General features: G+C 41.3%; 1 protein-coding gene across 1 annotated transcript in view; it reads left to right on the top strand.

Annotated features, from left to right (window-relative positions):
• The window catches only part of LOC145448277 (uncharacterized), a 219,879-nt gene extending 213,395 nt beyond the window's left edge, over positions 1–6,484 (top strand). Inside the window, exons 7-8 of the mRNA XM_080326644.1 lie at positions 5,300–5,515; positions 6,413–6,484. Coding sequence (XP_080182770.1) covers positions 5,300–5,515; positions 6,413–6,438 — 242 coding nt within the window. The 3' untranslated portion in view covers positions 6,439–6,484. The remainder of the gene's footprint in view (positions 1–5,299; positions 5,516–6,412) is intronic.
• Positions 6,485–12,479: the final 5,995 nt, after the last annotated feature.

Genomic DNA, 12,479 nt, shown 5'->3' with positions numbered 1-12,479 from the left:
CCCGCATAGCAATTTTGAGTACATTGAAAAAAGACTATATCATCAATCACATCCACAGTAATAAACCAAATTACAACGTCCGCGTTGACGGTTAAATATCTTGTATTCATCACAACGCATACGCAGGGCTAAAGCCACATTATGACTAAAGCAAGGGTGGCCAACCTTTTTGCCATTCACGGCCGCATTTCGACTACTCGTGTAGCCTACGGCCGCATTCCAGGGCATAGTCGAAATGAACGAGCTGATGGACGCCAAATACCCGGTTAACGTGTCTATGTCCATTTCCGGTGAACTCCGGACTAATCTATTTAATGATAGGCTTACTATGCGTACAAAATCGCGAGTAGTCACTGGTAATGTTAAGGAAGGAAGCCATCATAGTCGCGCGAAGCGCGAAAAAAATTCAGATTCACCAATGAATTTCGTCATTGATATTAGTAGTTTTACATATTAACCTCAAACATTTATCCTTTCTCATCCCGTGTGATCAGATTCACTGGTATAGAGTTGATGTAGGGGTGTTTTCGAAAACTTAAAGCAAGTTATAAATTATGATGCATCTTTGGGTTGGCCAATTGGTATCAGTCACTTTGTAGCATGCTGTTATTTCTTGATCTCCCATCAGGATTGTTAGCATAGTGAGGAGCACACGATTCCGCGCTGATATTTCCATGTGAGGCGCATCATATCCCACTGATGTTCGCATCTATATTGTTGGGGTGTGATTGCAAAGGGTGCTACTATAGTAAAATTGAAATATGTAATCGCATTGAATCACGCGCAACGCGATGAAAATTTCAAAATTAATGTAAATCTTTCAAGAAATCGGGAGTCAATTCCTAAATTCAAATTTCATGTCGGCGGCCGCTAACACATACTAATTGAATTGCGTGCCTAAGCCCACACAAATTCCCTCTTACGGCCGCAGGCTGGCCACCCCTTTAATGAAGCAAAGGGAACACTTAAATATGTCTACTTGTATCGCCGGTAATGCCATTGTTTTAGCGGTTCTTAACTGTATTCAACCGGACAAACATCATATTTTCGCATTGCTCGCAAATAATGGTGTTGCGACTCGCTAGAATGAAACCCCTACGATCCGTGTATTATCTATATATGATTGATAATAAAGTAGGCTTACCATATTTTGGAAATCAAAAAAGAGGACACTTTTTCAGAAATTTGCAACTTGCAAAACCGGAGTGAAATTTTCAAAAACCGGTTAATTTTTCCCACTTTGTGATCGGTTGACTAAAAAAAAAGGTCATTTTTTCCGCTCAGAGCTCAAAATAACGTTTTTTTCTCCACATTGGCGGGTGGATGACTAAAAAAAAAAAAAGGTCATTTTTTCGCTCAGAGCTAAAGTCACCGTTTTTCACTCCGAAATACCCGCCGGAGCTTCGCTTCTGTGCTAATATGCGGCATATCACTCGCAATTTGCTCTAAATCTGCCTAAATTTTCAAAAAAGAGGACAAAATCTCAAAAAAGAGGACAAAAGGGCGTCCTCCGAGGACACTTTCAAAAAAGTCAAAAAAGAGGACAAATCCTCTTAATAGAGGACGTATGGTAAGCCTATAATAAAGTATTCCAGCGAGAAGCAATGCCACGAGGCAACATTTACGATTCCGTTGACTGGTCCGGCCCGCGAGCGATTTCATGACTTCGATCCGGCCCGCGATGCAATTTGAGTTTGACACCCCTGAACTTAAGCATTATCAGCCAGGGTTGATGGGATGTATGGAATTTTTTTTTTCACCACCAGTCACAAGAAGAACAGCGTAATGAAATAACAACACACAACAAAAGTCAATTTATTTAATGCGATGGCTGCATTTGTTTATTTTCCACTAGCTTGTCGATGCGTGACATACGTTGCTTGCAGCGCACCGAAAGTCATGCATGGGCGCAACAAGTCGGTTTCGTTTCTTCGACTTGATAGTCATCAGGCATGAAAATCCTTGCTCGTATTTCCACGTATAAGGGAAAATTAGCAGCTGGGGAATAGCGGGAGACGACGGCTTCAAAAAACTCAAAATCAACCTCACCTGAACTAATAACTCCCTTTGATCGAAAGAAAAAACAGAATCTGCTCGCGTACCACCAGGAAGACCTTCGCGTACCACTAGTGGTACGCGTACCACAGGTTGGGAATCACTGTGTTAACAGGATCGCATTACAAACGAGAAGAGCGTTTGTGAAGGGCAGGTTTCTTACTCTATGGGTCCAGCCCACACATTAGGGGCGAAAGCATGGTGTTCTAAATGGTGTAGGCACAGCGAGATTGAACGGCTGACTGCATTTTGTTGAAGTCATACTTTTCATTTGTCCAAAGTCAATTTTACGGCCATTTTTGACCGGCTTGCCGAGCACTAATTTTGATAAAACGGGTATCAATGGAAAGCTGCCCCTGTACTGATTACTAAAATATAAATTGTATTCTGCTCATGGATCTGGAACCCCCAAATTCAACCACGATTTTTGCATTGTGATCGAGTTGAACATTGTGACGCAACAAACAGTCTGGCTATTTCTGAGCTGCAGTCTCGTTTTGCCAGACAGTCTTGTTGCGTTAATGTTCTTAAACAAGCTAACCTTCCCAGGACTCTTCCATGTGAGTTGGTAATATTAAAGCCATCTGACGTGACACAAGTCCGCCTAAAATATATCGGTAGACTGATGGAGATGGAATGGTCGGGCTACAAAATAGAATGTGTTGAGAGACAACCAGCACCGTAACTGCCGCACCCCAAACCCCCAATTGGGGGGGGGCCCGAGCTCGAAGGGGGCCCAAAATTATTTCGTGAATTAGCATAAATCATAGAGTATTTTTCGAAAATTTAGGAAATTATTCCAAAATTTTTTCGCGCTGCGCGCGAATCCAAGTAGCCATGTATCTATATTATTGGGTATTGAGCCATTTTCCGCGCCACAACCCACAAGACATACAATCAAGTTTTAGGCCATATAACATGCAACTCCAAGAAGTGTGTCAGAACGATGGGCAGCGAGAAAAGCTTGGCCGAAAAGGTCTATGACCTTATGCAGACCGAAGACTTCGTTATATAGGCTATACAAAATACATCTAGGTTTAATTGTCCATAGGCGCCTAAATTACTGGCGCCGAATGTTCCTGTCTTTGCAATCTGAACCTCACAAGACAAATACCATCCCGCTGGGAAAGATGTTATGCCAGTGAAGAAATACCAATTTGAAATCGTGTGCGTCTCTTAGTTTAGAAGCCTACGTTTGGGCGATTCTATATTTTTTGATATAGCAGACTGGACGTCACGAAATAACATCATGTAACGAAGTCATATCAGCGGGTCCGCCCGCCCGAAGATGTTTAATCATTATTTACGGGCCCTCCCGTTTTCAAGACACTTCACTCAGCTCTACCGGTAAATCTAATTACGTGAGTAGAGAGGACAATAAATTGATAGCATAATATATATGCAATCGCCGATCTGATTGACCGATTTTATCATAAATTATCGGAAATTTTCGCGCATCGCGCTGGCTCACAACAGTACAGATAATTTCGTGACAAACGCGAACAACGGGATGGGGGGGGGTCGTTTTATCACCCCATGGGAGCCCAAGACCCACGTTTTTGGGGGCCTGACGAGGTGCTGTTTCGTTCCTGCCAACGGGTATAAGCCCGAAAATGTTTAATTATTATTGAGTGGTCCTACCTTTTCAAACACACCTCACTCAGCTCTACCGGCAAATCTGGTTACGTGAGCAGAGAGAAGATAAAAATTGATAACAATACATGCAATTCCTGATCATACTGCCCGCGGAAATCATGAATTCTGGAAATTTTTCGCGCTTCGCGCGCTTAGGCGACATAAGCTGATTCACTATACAAACTCCCAATGAAAATGAAGAATAGCGGTAAACAGCGTATCGGCGAAGGGGGGTGTGGGGGGCGAAGACCCCAGAAGTTCGGTCTATAAACCTATGGGGGGCCCAAGACCAAAGTGTTTTTTTGGGGGGGGGCCTGACGAAGTGCTGTTACGGCCCTGGAGACAACACAGGGAACTCCTGGAAAAGTATTGGGAAGAAAATTCTTTCCGCGATGAGATCGATGGCACTAGCGCAGTGATCTCTTTTCATGATGGTTGGAAGCCGGTTCGGCCCTCCGAAAATTTTGAAGCTCTGAAAACCTTTTGTGGAAGTCTGGCAACATTCTTTCCCTCAACGGCTACTGTTGAAGCCGATATTTCCCAGATTCGTTTGCCGAAAAATGAATTCAGGAGAAACTTTGCTGACCTGAGTTTGGAAGCACTGTTACAGTGCAAACAATTTAAGTCTATTCAAAAGCTGTAACAATCAAATGTTGAGCGTGTTTGTTAGGCTTCTCATTCTTTTTGCTTATTGGCACCGATTCCGAGTGGATATTGCACATTTTGTGGTTTCGTTTGATAATATTAACCTATGTAATCGCTAGGATTTTTCTTTTTATTATTGTGTGTTGGTACTGATTATAAGTGGATGCTGCACATTTTTGGTCTCTTTTGATAAACTGACCCAAATAAAGCGTTTTAATGACTAATTCGAGTCTGTATCTATCTATTTAGTGGTCGATGCCAAAACTGCCAAAAATAAAAATTGAAAAATGCCAAAAATAAGCTATTTTTGGCAGTTTTGGCATATGCCAAAAATAACACGGCCTGCCCATCAGGCAATACGTTTTGACCGCTACATATCAGCGAGATATGTTGTAGGCCTACTGTTTAGTGAGCCAGCTCATTTCGCAGAAACTCGCGAAGCGCCAAAACTTTCTATAATTCATGATCCAATCGGTCAATATGATCAGGGATTGCATATATATTGCTATCAATTTTCTATCCTCACTCTGCCCACGTGATCAGAGTTACCGCTAGAGCTGAGTGAGGTGTCTTTGGAAAATGTAGGGACCGTAAATAATGATTGCATATCTTCGGGCGAACCCGTTGGTATAATGATTTCGTTACATGATGTTATTTATTCATGCTGTACGACACACGTGAAACCATACGTTCAGACCTTTCCATTTCACAGATTTTGCATTTTTGATATATTACGCATCTGGAACATCCTTGATTTGAACCATTATAATTATTTTAGAAAGCATCTGTGGCACCTATGGACCTCCAACACAACGCGGAATACGGGGTTTCGTATCAACCGCGAACAATCAGTTCTCAAATCCCGTACGTTACAGAAAGAAGTTTCGTCGAACCACAGGCATATGGTATATCTACTTCTGTTATGCCAAAATTTCAGATGACATACCAGACTAATACATCGCAGGAATGAAGACTACACAGCCTCAAGTACATTTGATACGACAACCTACATTTGTGGATGGTGGGCCTATTGGACAAAATATGCCGCAACAGTCCGCCTATTCTCAACTAGTTGTCACGCCTAACAAATCACATCCTCAAGGGCACCCGTCACCGCAGTCCACATTTCCAGTTGGTGCTGTGCAGAGTTTGCCGGAACAATCCGTCTCTCCTGAAGCAGGTGAGACTTTATTCACATCACCTTCACTGGGAGTATCCACAAACGAGTCAACAACATGTAACCTACTCGCCGACCCCGCATCTGATTACATTATTGATACAGTCACCTCAAAATAACCAAATGACACCGCAGTTAGGGTTGTCGTCGTCCTAATTTGAACGATATGTCAACTCTGAAAATCGAAATCTATAAATTGATGAGACCGGGCCACTATCATGTAATTTCTTCGGCACGGCACCGTACGCTATTTAGTACGGTACGAAATTGCGGTAAACGGTATTTTCCTCAAGTACGGTGCGGTATGGTACGGAATTATATTACTTTTATCGTACCGCAATTTTTCATGTCAAGCTGTGTTTTAATCCAGTTGCGTTGCTACCTGGCCTGGGGAATCGGTGTCAGAGTCGGGAGTCGGGGCATTGTGAAGCACTTTTGACTCGTAGCCAGAGTCGCACTTTTCAATTTGCTGGAGTCGCGGGCCGGGGTCAGAGAAACGTGAAATTCGATGTCATCGTATTTGGAGGCAGAGTCGCAGTTGCAATTCGTTTTTTTTTATAGGAGGGAGTCGTTTGTCGCAGAGTTGTGGCAATGTTATCGTAGCTCGCGATTGTATAGTAATTTCCTATAATATAATGATACCGTGTTCGCTGCTCAATGTGCTCATGTTTATATGAGAGCAAACGCGACCGACGCAGAAATAGTGTAATCGCAGCAATAACATATTTTGAAGAACTAAAGCAAACTTAAACGTAGCCTACCTGGACCTAACTAGGAAAAGGAACTAAGACATGTCCGTACGGGCCATCGACTATATTTCCCATTGGAGCTGTCGCAATCCCATGCACCCGACCGTAACCAAGTGATACCTAGAGGATAATTGCAAGGCAATATTTTCAGATAACACCGGACAACAACAAGAATGATGGGAACTACACCGTGTATGATAATGATGCGATAGGTACTCGCAAAGGAAAATGGTTATATTTTACTCAGGAATTTATTACTTGTGACACCAACTATAATTCTTCGCCAATAGTTTCAAACATCCATATGGTCAAATTGGGGATACCTAGAATTATAGACACCACCGGATTAAACGTATAGGCTAACTAGATACAGGCTGATATGTGTAATGTGCATACATTGTACAGGACATGCGTGCGTGCGTGCATGCGTATGCAATTTTCATTAATGTATCGATGCCGTAATTATAAATAAAATATGATTTGAAAACGAAGCATATGTATAGGAGTTTGTTGTTCAGTGACAGTTGTATATAAATGCACAGTGGTTCTCAACCTTAATCACGTGAGTCTGGTGCACGTCTTGACCTCCGGCGAACCCCGGAGACTGACTCAGCTAACCTGCGAAGTTCGTTCGAACCCTGGTAAGAACCACTGAACTATGGTGCATCGCGTATCCGCACAAATAATACTCCGTCGTCGTCGTCGTAGTAGTAGTAGTAGTAGTTTGGAAATGCATAAAGCATGCGAAACCTGACTATGGCAAGTGATAAAGGATACAGGTTGCTTATAATATAATAAATTTAAATAATGTCGGCTGCGGTCGTTTGAATAAGAGAGAGAGAGAGAAAGAGAGAGAGAGAGCCGACCAACCGTAATATACCAGTGTGGTCAGGTTTTGCAGGGAAATGCTTGTCTTGCTAATGAGCTTATTCATTAAAGATTAAAGAATACCTTCGACACACAATTATGACGTATAAATTGCCATAGTTAGTGGCAATGCCCCCATTGGTCCCATTGAAATGGTCGCGTTTGCATATTCATCAACTATGCAACAATTACATCACCCTCAAGTCGCATACGCGTGCCTGCATGCTAGTGCGGAGCGGATCGACAAATTCTCTGATCCGAATCCGATCCTGTTATTCAAATCTCTATGGTCCGGGTACGATCCGACTCCGGTCGTATCAGGAAAAGTACTGATCCGGCTCCGGCTGAAAATGAAAAAGTCCGACCGGATATCCAATCCGGCTCCGGTCCATGCTCCACCCTACACGGTACGGTGGTTCCGTGAATTTTTAGATATGGCTCCATTATATTCGCACTGTCATGGCGGTTACCTGCATGTGGTTGGTTGGTAGTTATTTATAGTTAAAAAAGTTATGCTTTTAAATAAAGAATCTAGCCGGATCAAAAAAATACTGATCCGGCTCCGATCCCGGTACGGCCGTATCAGAAAAAGTACTGATCCGGATCCGGCCAAAATTGAAAAAAAAAAAACACCAGCCGGATATCCGATCCTGCTCCGGTCCATGCTCCGCACTACTGCGTGCCTGTTTCAAATGAAGTTCTTGTCCGAAATTACAAAAAGATTCGAGGCACATCTGGTGAATATGGAAAGGAAAGGACGTTGTTTATTTTTGTCCTTGATGTTTTCTGCGACATATACACCGACTCATGATACACACACACACGATCTGTGCATATGCATACCATAATTTCATGATGTGCATATGCCGTAGAACAAGGAAGGTACAGATATAGCCTTGTAAGGCTTTCTAAGTCTTGCATATGTGGTGGCATACATATGTCCTGCGGTTTGGAAACCATTGGTATACAATACATGGTGGGGAAAGTTGAGATATACCTTTTATGTGACCATAAAGTATACACTGATTTTCTACATTATATTAAAGATAATTTGGTATTTTTTCGACCATATCTATCCATCAGTTTGTGCCAATGCTGTGGATTGATTACTTCACAAATAGCCTTCCCCTTTCTATTAACGTGCGTATAGTTTGTACTATACGTTTCGTATGCTGCAACACGACAAATGGATGTTTCAAGGCTACCACAGTGCAAATGGAAGCTATAATTACCTGTTAATGGCAAGGAGCCTACAAATTCAGTGCTCGAAAACCGATCCCTCACCACTCAACTCGACTCATTAAAGGGGCACTGCACTCTAAAAATGATGTGGTCTCAAATTGAAGGGCAAAACGAAATAAAGTTTTGGCCGCAGCCGTTTTCTTCAGAACACCACCGTAATGGAGCTGCAATTTATTGAAATTTTGATAGCAACTTCACGCTCCAGCGGTCGCGCAGAGATCGAAGTTTATATCGTTGTCTGCCTATGTTATGAAGGAAATATGTCGAATGTCGTACACGCCAAGGTGGTTTAGATACCGCGTTCATCGAAAGATGTTCATTGTTCAGTCAGATTTATGCCAAAATCAGGCCTACTGTATTCTATTTCTTTAGGACATAGGGCATGTACCGTGTACGACATATTTCCTTCATAGCATCGGCTGACAACTATATAAAGTTTGATCTCTGCGTGACTGCTGGAGCGTGAAGTTTCTATCGAAACTTCGATAAATTGCAGCTCCATTACGGTGGCGTTCTGAAGAAAACGGCTGCGGCCAAAATTTTTATTTCGTTTTGTCCTTCAATTTGAGACCACTTCATTTTTAGAGTGCAGTGCCCCTGAATTGATACTCGCTTCAGATTCAAAGTACTTGAATAAGTGTGTCCAGCTCTATAGTCGTAATCACTTACTGTGCGGCGTAGTAATCGCAATCGCACGTATCATAAATAGGGCGATTTTTTTGGCATATCAAAAAGTCAAAATTAGGTCAAAATTGTAGCGTTAGGTGAAAAAATGTCAAAATTGTAAACAAAGTCAAAATTTATTTCCAATCTGCAATTCGTTTGTATCGTAGATTTGGCATTGTCGGGGAACTTATCATTTGACATTTTACAGCGTTTAACCTACTTCATAGGCCTACCGTTATAGACGGCCCATTGTCTGCTCATTGTGAATCATAAACATTCAAATAAAACAAATAGGTTAACATGGTGTTTTGCTCAACGTACCGCAATATCCTAACTGAAGCAAGACGACGTGGGCATTGCATGGTTCTTATATCAAGAAGCGCATTATGACAAATTGTGATGTAGAGACCATTGTCAGAATGAAGCAACACGGTGTGTCAATAGCAATGTACGCACGCACAACTTCAGTGTATTCAGCCACAGACCTGTGGAGTCGGAGTCGGTGGAGTCGGAGTTGGAATTTCGCTCATTTTCCCCTAATGGAGTCGGAGTCGGAATCGGAGTCTCTTTTTAGAACGACTTGGAGTCGGAGTTGGATTCGTGAAAAAAATACTGGTTGGAGTCGGAGTGAGAGTTTGTGAAAATGCTCCTGACTCCGACTCCGACTCCGACTCCGATTCTAACTTCTTTGATATGAAAACAAGTGTTTTCAATCATCTCTTAAAATTACTAATAATTAGGGTGATTTGTTTTACCTAAAGAACGGAAGATTTTGACCTAAAAATCAAAATTTTGACACTTTTTGACCTTAAAAATCTTAATTTTAATATGGCAGACCGGAAAGATGTCATATAGTGTATAGCTATATTTTCGGAAAATATAAGGCATTACTACACTTGCTTTTATATTTCCACAAGTATGTTCTCCAGACAAAAGAACTGATACTATAATTAGAACCCAACGTATAATACTCGCAATTGAATGAAAATTACAAATACTACTTCTAAAAAGCGGAAAATATATTTCATGTCTTTTGTTCAGAAAACTTCAACGGTGGTCTGCTAAAACAGGTCTAACGTTAAAAAAGTCAAAGTCCACTTTTCCAGATTAAGACATGGGCTGCTAGGTATAAGAGGTAATTGCTAGATTGCGAAACGGTAGTTTCAAACGTTATGGGGGCCATACTTACTGTGATGAAATATTTTGTATAGGCGACAATGCGGTGTGAACGGAACCACGCAGCCCGGTATCTAAATTGTATTCAGTGATACTTTCGTTAAAACATATTTGGCGCGCCATATCTACTGTGCGCGATGCGCAACGAAAATTCAGGGTATTACATGACTTTTATGAAAATTAAATGTTGCTACTACGTGAAAACAGCCCTGAAATTCATTCGGCTATCTATCTTATTGGGGGATTAAACTACTTTTACTTGGCAAACTGAAAATAGCGAAAAGTAAGTAAGTAGTTCACCAAATATTACGAAATAGACGTAGAAGTAGCGAAATATAAGATATACTTGAGCAAGTACCAGACGTAGAGGAAAACTACTTGAGTACTTGGAAAAAGTAGAAGTACTTAGTTACTGAACACCTCTGGTTACGAAACATCATCGCGCCCGGCTTGCCAACCACTGTAGCACCTATTCATCTCGTCCAATCTGTGGACATTGGATTGCTGTTCCAACAAGAACGGGAATGCTCTATTGCATGTCGATCGGATAGAGATTTATAACCAGCGATTACCTATACGGCTCAAAACTTGTCAATGTCTATTGAGAAGTCAAACATTTGTAATATCTTATGTAAATACGTAATGACTTCCCTAACATTTTTTGTTTCACAAAATAAAAAAAAACCTTACATTAAAAATACCATGAAGCATAAATTTCAATAACATCAACCCGACAGAATGAATGATTTTTTGTAATGAATCATGTTTCATAGTATTGCGAAGTGTTCGAATTGTTGTCTGCATCTTTTTCATATACATGCACGTAAAACGCATAACATATACAAATAGTTAAAATGCATTTCTTTGGATACGTGAACCTCGGGTCGTGAGATGCTAATAAAACTCAGAATTGGGCCGTACTATAAACAGTTTTAGAACCACTGTGCACGCTGCAACTTACCACATATATTTTTACTCCCTCTGGACAGACTTTCAAGAAACCTAAGGAAAGTCGATTAAAGAAAACTTATTGGTTCAGAACAGGGGTGGCCAACCTGCAGCCGTACAATGTAAATTATGCGGCCGTCGACACGTAATTCAATTAGTAGGCCTACGTGTTGGCGGCCGTCAACATACAAATTGAATTTACGAATTGATTCCTGAATGGTTAGGAGATTGTAGCAAATCGTGAGATTTCCTTCGCGCTGTACGTGATTCAATGCGAAGTGCCTTTTGCAATCTGAGCCGCACAGTAAATATGTGAACTACAGAGGAAAATGATGCACCCCATAGAGAAACACCAACTTGTAATCGTGTGCTCCTCACGGAAGAAATTTGTTTCTGGTACGTTCTGGGTGATTCCAATATATCTCCACCATACCAGTAATCCTGGTAGGAGATCAAGATATAACAGCCATATGCAACAATAAAGGGACCAATAACAATTGGCCCACCTGAAGATCTGTTCACATGGGCTGGGAAAGGATAAATATTTGATAATAATCTGTGAAACTACTAATATTGTTGACGAATTTCATTCATGAACTGGATGAGCTACATAAAACTACAGAACATGAGTACTCGCGATCTTGATGCGTATAGTAAGCCGATAATAATAAATAGATTAATCTGGAGTTTACCGGAAAAGGGCATGGACACTGGACAGCTTAACATGTATATTTGGTATCCAGTTAGTTCATTACGACTATGCACTGGAATGCAGTGTTGGGATGACTCGAGTCAGACTCGAGTCACCTTTTTCGTATGACTTGACTTGAGTCGAGTCACTTTGCTAAAATGACTTGACTTGACTTGACTCGGCGTATCAGAAATGCGGATTGACTCGTGACTCAGCACTAAATTTACGAGTCAATTTCAAGTCATCAAGTAATCGGTGTCGATAAAAATCACTCTATCTTGCATATGCTCGGATTGTTTGCGAAGCGCTGACGTAAGATCCAACCCGTACGTGCTCAGTAACGTGCGTTTTACCAAGCCTCCATTGTTCTCTCACAAATAAATTGACCGCAAACGAAGTGATCGAAGCTTACAGCTTACGCTGTCGTAAACTAGTATAGTATATTAATTTTTATAGCAGAATGTCTATTTCTGTTCTATGTTCTAGCCTTAACAAAACCTCTTGTTTTATTGAAATTGAATTCGAATATAGTTTATGTAGTCGATCCTCAACCATTGGCGCAGGCTCGAATTGTATCATATCAATTTGTAAATGGGTAATGTATTGCATCTTATCAATTCGTTACTCT

Source organism: Botryllus schlosseri, chromosome 10 (genome assembly GCF_051294905.1).
Source record: "Botryllus schlosseri isolate E-star chromosome 10, Bs_hap1, whole genome shotgun sequence".
NCBI classification, from domain to species: domain Eukaryota; kingdom Metazoa; phylum Chordata; class Ascidiacea; order Stolidobranchia; family Styelidae; genus Botryllus; species Botryllus schlosseri.
The sequence above is the reverse complement of the archived record's forward strand: the minus strand, read 5'-3'. Positions and strand labels throughout refer to the sequence as shown.